The 11,119-nt window shown below is 39.8% G+C and overlaps 1 protein-coding gene across 1 annotated transcript; it reads right to left on the bottom strand.

The window, feature by feature from the left end:
* Positions 1-266: 266 nt before the first annotated feature.
* ABRA (actin binding Rho activating protein) lies at positions 267-9,244 on the bottom strand. Its single transcript, XM_074145203.1, is given in 3 exon segments — positions 267-2,583; positions 7,322-8,139; positions 9,200-9,244. Coding segments are annotated over 3 exon segments (1,341 nt in total). The 3' UTR covers positions 267-2,105.
* Between the last annotated feature and the right edge of the window lie 1,875 nt (positions 9,245-11,119).

Raw genomic sequence — 11,119 nt, forward strand, 5'->3', positions numbered from 1 at the left:
AGCAGAAATATGTAGTTCACTTAACATTCATGGGCCTTTAGTATGTATTCTTTGTACAGGTGTTTTGAATAGTAACTGTTCCATTTCAGTGTACTCTGAAATCTTGTTCTGGTGCTTTGGACAAGGAAGCCTTCACAGGGAAATATTTTAACTGCCCGTGAACAGGAGGATGTACTAGTATTTTGAAACAACTTACTGGTCTTTTACTTCACAGAATATGCACGTGTGTTTCTTCTCTAGTGTGTGGGAGAAATAAACCAAAAAATAATCAATTAAGAGTTTTATTTATAGTTCAGTATTCCTTTGACAACGAAATTTCCTCAAGACAATGTAGACAGCTGTAAAAGTCATTATATAAAGATGTAAAGAATAAGGTAAGAATATGCAGGTAAATATTCTGATATGTAAATATTACACTTAGAGGTCCGTGTTGCAGGTCAACTAGAGTAGTCTGAGAGACCTCAAGAAAATGTTGTTAAATAAGTTCCACTGAACCCATCTTATTTTTTTTTTTCCTTAGATTCACAACATATAACTGTGCCTAAAATACTAGTAATTTACATAGATTGCAATAGACATAATAATCAGTTCTTGTATCACTAACTTATAAAATATTTGATTTATGTGCTCATTGGAGCTTCAGACTGGAGTACTTGTACTCTCATAATAAGACAGCAATACTTGTTTTATCACAGAGACAAGATGTTCATACACCTCTTCTTCTGTAAGAAGATATTTGTTCTTTCCAGTGGAAAGAATCTTACAGGGAATTAAACTGTTTCTTTTTCATTATACAAATTACTTGTCCAGGCATCTTGCTCCAAAACAAATGCTTTACACATGGAACATATTTTTCCAGGATAGCTATTTTTACAGTAGTAGTTTAGAGAAACAGTGATCTGTATAATCGAGTAAGCATTCCAGACCTTACAGAGGTCTTAGGTTTGTACATTAATCCAAAATTTTAAGACCTAGAAGTATTAGTTCATTAGCATTTACTCCTCTTCAGCATCACACCTGAAATAGATTATATCAGAATGGTTCAAATGGTAAATGCTGTAAAATTAGGCCAGTGTTTCTGTGTAATGTGAAACACCGTTTTCCTTAAGTTAGTTGATTTTAGTTATGAACACTGTTTCTGTATCTTTTTTCACAGAGGTACACAGAGGAAGATGCTGATAGTAGCCACTTTTTTACTATACGCAATAGTACAAGTACCTGGCTGGTTTTTGTTACATGTTATTTTCCCCTCTATTTATAAGAACCATATTTACATAGATAAACAGATGATATATTGCACAACATTGTGTAGGAGGTATTTTCTATGTGGATATCTATTCAAAATACTTTTATGCATTACATTCTATTGGGTGTTTTCTCTCCAACATCCATAACTCTAAATATGAAACTATCTAATAAATTAGTTATATAAATACATTCAATATAAAACCTCATTTATAAAAAGGATTTTGTCTCAGTTTGTACATGATATGTAAGAGAAAGTTGTGTCAGTAGTTGCCACAAGATAGTACTGCAGTAGTATTTGCATATCCAGTTTGTGAAGGAAAAAAAACATGGTGTCCTTGATTCTTTGTTCAAATAAAATTATTTTTACATGCATTTAAATAAATTAATTAGGAAATAGACACACAAGATCGCTTTCACAGATCAGAAACTTGGTCTGAGTTTGTATCGTCATTCAGTTTTCTGATCTGGCATGATTTATATTCCTGATATCCCAGTTTAAAACAGTTGGGAAGATCTTGACTGTAAGAACATGTCAAGATTGGAATTCATTTGTAGCTATTTATTTTGCTACACGTTTTTATGGTCGGGTCCTTATATTCAACATAGATTTTTCTCTTTATTTTTCATGTAGTAATTAACTGAAGTGTCCCATAAGCTCTCCTGTTGTAGAGAAAAATCCATTTGGATGCTTATATGATCATGCAGTGGTTATAAAATGCATATTCAGAAAAATGCTCAATGTCTTTTCTGTGTGGGTGAACAGGGAGAATCTTGTATTCAAAATGTGCAAATGCTAATAGCAAGAGAGAAAAGTGGAGAAAAGTTTTCCAGAACAAGTTGCTCTTGTTGTAGCATGCTTATTTTAATAAAGTAATTATGACGTTATCATCCCTTCCTTGCCACAACATTTCTCCCTCGAAGTCCACCAGTCCGTGTTTCCTGGCTCTCATGAGAATCCCAACAACTTTATCTGAAATACGAACGTATCTGTCGAAGAGTTCCCCAAAAGTGACCTGGATCTTGCCGTCGGGCCGTGGCTTAGCCATTGATTCAATGATGAAGCACATGTCCCTGATCTCCCGGTGGATGTGGGCCTCGGCTCTCTTGGCTCTTTCGGCAGTTTTGGTTCCTTCCTTGGGACGACCGTAGCCTTCATCTCCCTTGTGCAGGCGTGTAGACATGGCCAGCTCATGGTCAAATTCCTCGCTGAAGGGATTCAGCTTCTGTGTTATGATGTGGTGGTCGGCCCATTCTTGCCATCTGTCCTTCAGGCTGTTAACGGGGCTGTATTTCCTGTGGGCTTTGGTGCTGGCTTCTTCGTTGAACCTGCTTGCGCTGCAGGAAACAAAAAGGGCGTTTGAGCTTGGCATTTCATCATTTAATTTCACAGTTCTACTACTAATCTCTTCTATTAACTCTGTTACCATGTTTTTCCAGATGAGGTGAAAACCACCAGGTGGCGTGAGTTCACTACGTCTGAGCTAGTTTTTAGGGGGGCTTTTAGTCCACATTCCAGTTTGCACTCAAAAGCAAATTTGCCGATCACAGCTTGATGTCATCTACATCACCAGCCTCCAGCCAAGATTTGAGCCTATTTTGACAAACTTTTGCTCGGAATGACTTAATGCTACAGGGGAGTGAAATGATATGTTGCTGATTACCTGCACTTTCTATACCTTTGGTCAGTGACCCAGCTCTCCATTTCTAGAGCCTGAAATCTGCCTGCCCTGATGTTACAGATGACAATAACTATAAGAGTGGGTCCTCAGCTGTTCTTGACTGAAAAACAGAAGGTAGTGTCTATAAAAAATCTGTCCCCTGTAATAGACGTCGATGTTTAAAACAACAACAAAAATCTACTAGAGTGCAGTAGCTCTGCCTGCTCTTATGTGTTTGGAGTATGGTTCTGAGCAAGTATTGAAGTCCAAAATTCACATTCCCACTGGCAGGGTACAAAGCTGAAAGAAGCTTAGGGCTACTGAGATTTGTGTCAAGATCAAAGGATGAGGAAAGACCTTCAGAGGTCTTATTGATTTTTCGTGTGTGTGTCTGCATAGCAACATCATATTGCTGGATGACTACAGGCAGATGAATTGTTGATCCTCTTTCCTCTAGTGGCCAATCTCACGCGTTGTGGGGGAGTTATAGATAGTCTTTGTGCTGTCCACATCCTGTCATTGTGTCGGAACAGAGCTCGGCTAGGGAGTATGTTGTACTGTGGCTGTGCCAAAACAATTTGTTTTCTAATATTTTTACTCCCCAGAAGGCTGCTCTGAAACCTCCCCAGTAATGTCAGCTGAATATTAACAGTAACACCAGAGAACTGAAATGCAGTTAGTAAAACAGTACAGAGGACTGCAAACCTGCAGAGTATTTTGTTTCCCTGCTGTTTAGGCATTTCTTTGTTTTCCACTAAGCTTGGTGAAAGAGAGAATAGGAATGGCAGAGATGCCCCCAGTTCAGGCCTGTGCAGCAGAAGGATGCCAGTACTGGGTTGTGCTCTAGTGTTAGAGCAAGAAATGCAGACACTTAGTGCCGGGGACAGAAGAAGGAGTAGGAGAGCAGGACCACTCTTTTAGTCCAAAATAAAGATTGTGAGCATTAACCCACTGTGAGAAGCACTTTACCTGTAACAGTCAAATAAGTTAAGCTCTTAACCAAAATGCTCACCCTAAATGCATTCTGAACCTCTAGGAGGACAATGTCCGTGTTCCCTATAATCCTTTCTGCAGGGGAAGAGCATGGATCCCTTTTTAATGTTTTGAGTTTCATATCACTATTGCACCCCTTTGGCTCCTAAGCAGGAACAAAGTAGTATTTCCTAGGCCTGTAGGCATTAATGTGCCTTTTGCTAAGGAAGAAACCTTATTCCAGTTTAAATTGCAGCCAGAAATGATGAAGGTGCTGATGCGAGACAAAAAAAACCCTGGTACTGATGCTTTTTCCTTGGAATATAGAGAGGAAAATGGGAGATTTGCTTTAACAGCTGCATACTTATGGCCTTTTTGAAGAAGATTAAGACACACTGACAGGTTCATAAAAGTAGCAGGCTGAAATAATGTATTCTGAGGCTATAAAATAAATTAAAAAAAAATAAGTAGTTAAAAAATCCAGTCCTGATAACAGCAGTGTAAGTGCAGAAAATGGCTTTTGTGTCAGATTTCAGTGGAGAGAGAGCTGTAAGTAACATAGAGGGTGTTATTTCAATCATTTGCACCTCAGTAAACATGGCTAATTGGTTTTCTTCCCAGGCAGCAGCACTGAAATTACACATATGGGGAAAATAATATATTAAGTTTAACAGAAAGATTGCTGTTTTGTTTCTACTATAGCATTTTTAAATGAAGAATTTTTTTTTAATTGAGGTTATTTACAGATAATATCTGCTACAAGTATATTCTCTTCCCCACTGTATGTGTGAAATCTTTGTTTTGAGGTGCTAACTTCTGTCGAAGGACAGTGCACGTGGTCTCTCCCAAAAGCAGGGGCCACAAACATTCAAGCTCTAGGTTACTGGAGAACTTTGTTCAGTTTGTCTGTTTACCATTTGCTCCTTGTGGGAGATGATTGGTCAGCTGTACAGCAAAGCATCGTTCCAATCCCCAATCTGCAAAGCTAAAATAACTGTGCCTGTTCGGATAGCTGTGCTAAAAACTACCATATGGTTGAAATCCATTACTATGTTAGTTGTATGATGCTGGTCATGGTAAAAGGTCGTTAGTATTGAGGTATATAATTTGAGGTATTGAGGTATATATTAAGGTATATATTATAAGTATCTAAAGGGTGGGTTGAAGGAGGAGGAAGCTAGGCTTTTTTCAGTGGTTGCCAGTGAGAGGACGAGGGGCAACGGGCACAAGCTGGAACATAGGAGGTTCCACTCAAATATGAGAAGAAACTTCTTCACGGTGAGGGTGACAGAGCCCTGGAACAGGCTGCCCAGGGAGGTTGTGGAGTCTCCTTCTTTGGAGATTTTCAAGACCCACCTGGATGCAGTCCTGAGCAACATGCTCTAACATGCTCTGGGCAATCCTGCTTCGGCAGGGGAGCTGGATTAGATGATCTTTATGGTCCCTTCCAACTCTAAAAATTCAGTGAAATTCAGTGAAATATAACCTGAGCAGTGGGAATGGTACAGCCCACATGCCTGTCTGCAGAGGGAGCAAGAAGCCTTTTGGCATTTTCATCAGTGCTATCACAGTTTTGCATTTCTGAAATGGCGATTAGAATACGGTATGAACACACTGGCCCTGATCATCTGACTCCTGCTGCCTTGTTCATCCTTTACACACAAGCTAATTGGATGAGTAGAAACCCTGCCTTCTTGTCTGATTGCCCTGTGCTCAGCTCACACTCACATTGTGGATGCAGAGTAGAAACACTGGAGACTCAGGCCCTACCACGGGATGGCTTCTGGTAGGAACCCATGTCCTGGTGCCAGCCTCGTCCCTCCCTGTGGGCTCAGGCAGACAAGCTCTGCTGAACCCTGCCTTGGTCCAGGTTTCACCTCCAGCTGTCCTCCCTGCCCAGCGAAGCCCATGGACAGTGTGTGTGCTGCACCTTGGCCTCGGCTTGGTGCACCCTGGCCTCATCGCAATTTTACAGCTAGATGTGAGGTTTTACACCAAAATGGTTCCGGCTCAACCACATGTTCCTTTCTGCTGTCTGTGTTCTGGGGAATTACCAAGTTTGTGAAACAGAGGACTAGAGCAAACAGTGTGTTGTGTCTGTAACAGCTGCCTAAAGTTCCCATCTTGCAGCATTGGACATGTGGGTCTTTTAATCTTTTACTGGCAAAAGATTGATGAATTAGTTTGATATCTACCCATTGGCGAGTCTGGCTACAGCACAACTGTTTGTAGCTGTCTTCTGGAAAGGCGGTTCTGCTGGAGATTCCTAGGAAAGGAAACTAGAGAATTTCTACCAGCCTTGGCTGTTCCTTTTCTCTTCTGGAGACTTCCCGAGGACTGCATGGCTATGGCTGAACTCTGCTTATTTACTACCTGGACTCCAAATTTAATATGCGCCTGCTGTTGTGTAGTAATCTTCAAGCACAAGCCTCTTACTGAAAGTAGTATTACGCAAAACTGTCTGATGCTATCAATTTTCTACTTAATTCAGAGTTTTAAGTAGAACCTGTAATAACTCCACAAGTAAGTAACAGATTCTGCTTCCTTTTTTCCTCACACCATTTACAGGCATAAGGAACTCTGTACTCCAGGAACTTCTACTTCCACAACATATTCAGTGAACGTACTTCCCCCTCGACCCCTTGCAATAGTGTACCCAAAGAGAGACCTTGAGTTTGAAGAATCTATTGATGATTCGAATGTTCTTTTTTTTGTCAAATTATTTATAACATATAGCGTGATTCAAATCAATCCTGCAGATGTTGAGGCAGGCTCAATGCTTTCTACTGTATGTTTGGGAACCCAAAAAGTGAAACTTTCCGTTCTTTGACTTGATGAATTCCAAATGCATGGAAAGCTTCCAAAGAGAAGCAGTGAACCCAGCTTTTGTTAAGATGTACTTAAAAGTAATTCTTGTAATGTCTAGTTTGAACATTCTCTGCAAATTACTCCCAAGAACATTTACAAATGATGAGTAAGTATTTGGGAATATTATTTGACAAATATATTGCTTTGGACTTAACATTTGCTGAAATAAATGAATAGCTGTGGGCTTTTGATGAGGTAAAAATTGCTACTCTGAAATATGGACTAAAGTATTAAGAAGTAGGTAGTGATTTCATTGGACCAGTAAATCTAGTGTGACAATTAAATATAATTAACATTTCCCAAATATAACTTCCTGTATCTATTATGTATATAGCACATAAAACCCAAGGCTATAGTCAGATGTTGTTGACTAACTACTTAAGCACAGAGAGATATGTGAAAGGTTTCCTGGATTATTTTTTTTTCCTTTTCTTCAAGAGTAATAGTTTCTCTTTGACCATTTTCTACCATTTCCTCCCCTCCCCTGCCGCCCTGCCATCTTCTTCATGGAAACCTGTACCTCTCCCAGGGTCTGCTGAACAATTGTGATAACATAATAAAGATGTTTTACTTACAAAGATGGCATAGGTCGTTTAATCCTCACAGCCATCACCTCTCTGTCACTGTCTTCTTGCTCGAGTTTGTCCTCTGCTTCCCCATAGCCACTGTCATCTGCATCCAGGATGTCATCATGACACTTAAGCAGCAGTTCTTCCTTAGCCCCCTCTTTGTCCTCTTGTTCTATCTGTTTCCAGCCCTTGGTCAGCTCTGATACCACATTTGAACACTTTCTCCTTATGGTTGGAGATAATTTACCACTCAGAATTTTGTCGATTGCACTTGATTCTTCTTTGAGCTTGGTCATCTCTGAGCCACTATTGTTATTCTCGTATTTTTCGCTGAGGAGGCTAACATCACCTCCTCGTTCGTAGGCTTTGCTTACAACTGTTTTGGTCACCTCTTTGCTTTTAATGTTGAACTTTTTGAGGGCTTCATCCGATTCCCTTGATTTTTTTTTAATGTGTCTTATTGTCACTGATTCTTTTGCTGAGGATTTTTCATCATCTTTTCCTTGGTCATTTTTGACAGATGGAGTTTGCCATTTTTCGAAGAACCTTTCTTGTACAGGCTGAGCTGATGAGTCTTCTTCAGGGGGTACCCATCCAGAGGGCTCTTGGGCTTGCTTTATGTGGTGGTCAGATGCCCACTGCTGCCAACCTCGTGCCAAGCTGAAGACTAGGCTGGCCATTCGGATCTTGTGGACAGCCCGTTTTGTAGAAGGAGTGGTGCTCGGCTTCTCTTCAGGAGCCATGTTGCTGTCTGCTGCCATGCTGGCTTTTCCTCTTCTTATGCTAAGCACCTTCTGAATGAACTTCCTGAAGTGAATAATTCCTGCAAAGAGAGCTACAGAGATTTAAATAGAAGCAGGAGCAGTTTGTGCCCATGGAAAATATGTGAAACACTTCTCACAAAGATATAGTATCCTCACTGCTACGGAGGTCTTTTTTTAAAACACGGGGTTGTATTTCATCACAGCAGATGAATGATGCATGATGTAAAGAGGGTGACACAGACCTGCACTGGAAATAGTGGGAAATTAGCAGCTCCTTTCATCCCCCATCCCTGGGACTGCTCTGTTCTCAATTTGTTGGCAAGGGTCTTGTTCTTCTGGAAGTGCAGAACTTGGGTTAGGGATACTAACTGAATGTCTGAAACTGCTAAATGTGAAGTGCTGTCAGTTGCTGACAACTTTGGCCAGAGCAGAGACCCCTCATCATCCCATGTAAATAGTGGCCCTTGTCATGGAGTGTAAAGCCAGAAGCAGGCTATGAATGAGGAATTTTTAGATGCATTTTCTAAAAAGATGCTAAGGGATTTCTTCTTATTGCTCATATGTCCAAGGAAATCCAGGTTTGTTAATTTTTTAAAAGGTATTTATGTGCTCTGTTCTCAGTCATTATCTATTAATGTCTATCTATTTAGAATGTACCTTCGGGGGGATGAGAACGCTACCGTGTTCAGTGTCAGCAATAAGAAGAAGGGAATCACTATCTCTGGTCTGAGGATTTAATATGATAAGTCTTGACTTGATCAGATGGATGAATGATCTCTGAGCTTTAGGATTTTGAAAAAATAAAACCATTCCTTACTGCTTTTTCAAGGAAGTTGTATATAAAACCTAGTGCTTACTTGTATATTATTTACAGAATAATTTTGTTTAGTATGTACAGTAGAGAAAAAAAATCACATTTTCTAGGAAATTTGTGATTTCTTTGTTCTGGAGGACTTCCTAGAGGGCATTCATATTTGGATTTGTAAATTGTTTAGTGAATTGATACATCAGTTGTTACATAATAATAAACAGACATTATCTGAGATACAGTCCTGTGGTATCTTATTTCTTAGTATAATGTTTCCTAAATAGGAAGGGAAAATGGCATTGCTTTTTCCATCCATCATAGCTTGCAGCTTACAGGATGACCTGCGGTACTTGCCATGTGGCTCTCTGAGGCACACTGAACTTCAAGCAATTCTGTTAGCTTTGTTGGTGTTACACCAGTGATAAATATGGACTCTTGGTACCCTGCCTGTTTCTCTCCTCTCTATTAAAGGCCGATCTGTTTGAAGTAGGTTAGATCATATCTAGCCCTTGCTTAATAATATAAGACTATATCATACCTTTGACTTCTAGGCAGAATTCCTCATTAATCTGTGGTGTCATTTCTTCTTCAAAACTGATGACATAATGTAAGTTAGTGTTGCTATTTGATATTTACTCATACTTTTATTTCAGAAAGAAATGTGTCACCTGTGTATTACTGTACAATCTCAGCTATTACCAGCTGCATCATAACCATGAAATGGCATTGTGAGGTGTACTGATGCAACTTGATTAACAAGCATGTGTTACCAAACGTTTATTTTGGTGGCTTTTTAAGGCTAACCAGGAATGGGAGCTTCTTGTGTTTAAAAAGTGCTCATGCCCATGCATGCATGCTCACAGGATGGTGCATGTTCCCTAATATACACAAAAGATGCAAGTGAAAGAAGAGAATAGTCCTCATGAAGAGTAAGAGTATGAAACCAGCTCATTACATCATTCCCTATGATTTCTTGAGTATAAGGTTGGTCGAGGCTTTAGGAATGAGCTGGAAGCTAAATACAGAGGTAAGGGGTGAGGCCAGTGAAACTTAAGTGAAAAGACTGTGGAAGGACAATCATGGACAGTAAGACCAGTAGGGACTCCTGTGCTAAGGTAGCATCAGCTCTACCTGCATCTGTTCAGGTTCTGTTTTACCTGTTCTTAAAGACTACTAGCAGTAGGTACTCCCCGCTCTGGCTAGGAAATCTGTTTATTCCAGAGTTAACTGGCTTAAAGAAAACTTTTCCTGAGGTCTTACTTCCACCTTTGTCACAGCACTTTAAGCATCTATCACTGTCAAAAACACCCTTTCTGAGGCAACCTGTCTGTGCTGAGACTGCTGTATTCCTCCTCAATCTTCTAAATGACTTCACTTCTTCCCATTTTTTCTTGGGTATTTGTGATCCCTGATCATGCTTTTGCCAGCTCTGGATTCCCTGCACTAGGACTACATCTTCCTTCACGTGTGATGCTCAAAATGGGGGTGGTATTCTGGTTTAAGCTTTCCCATACAGATTAAAAGGAACAGGTATCTTGTATGTTGGTTCCTGTTTCACATTGTACTTGTAATCCCCAAAGTCTCGAAAAACTTTCCTGCTAAATGGCTATCTGCATTCACAGACCTGGCTGTTCCTTCCTATGTGATCCCCTTTGTTGTTATTGAATTGTGTTCTGATTTGTTCAGATAACTTTTTCAATTTCTTGTGAATGATTTGATTTTTAACCCCTGTTCCACTGGTCTTGCAACTCAATTCATATTTTGTAAATGTACTGTTTATTCCACTTTTGGAATCACAAATGAAAACAGCAGGTAAGTATAAAGTAGACCCAGTTAGCAAGTACATTCAGTTTGATGGAGAGCTATTGCTATTTATTTTCGTGTGGATTCCTAGATAATTTTGCATATGAGATCAAAATGAAAAAATTGACCAGTGTCAAGATATGTAGCATCTGCTGCTCTTGCCCATCTGTGGGAGTTGGACTAAATGACCTCTGGAGGTCCCTTCCAACTTCAACCATTCTCTGATTATGTGATCTTCCAAAGGCTGCTACTTTGCTGTAAAAAGAATTAAGATTTGTCTAACGTAATTTGTCAAATCAAAATTGCTTGTAACTGTCCTTGTTACAAAGACCTCTGCTAGGTTTATTACTGTAATTACTGTTGAGGTTCTTGGGCACTTTTACTCTCATATTCTCTTTGCAAGTAGTTGTATTGAAGTTCATGGTACTA

The sequence above is a fragment of the Numenius arquata genome, chromosome 3 (genome assembly GCF_964106895.1).
Source record: "Numenius arquata chromosome 3, bNumArq3.hap1.1, whole genome shotgun sequence".
NCBI lineage: Eukaryota > Metazoa > Chordata > Aves > Charadriiformes > Scolopacidae > Numenius > Numenius arquata.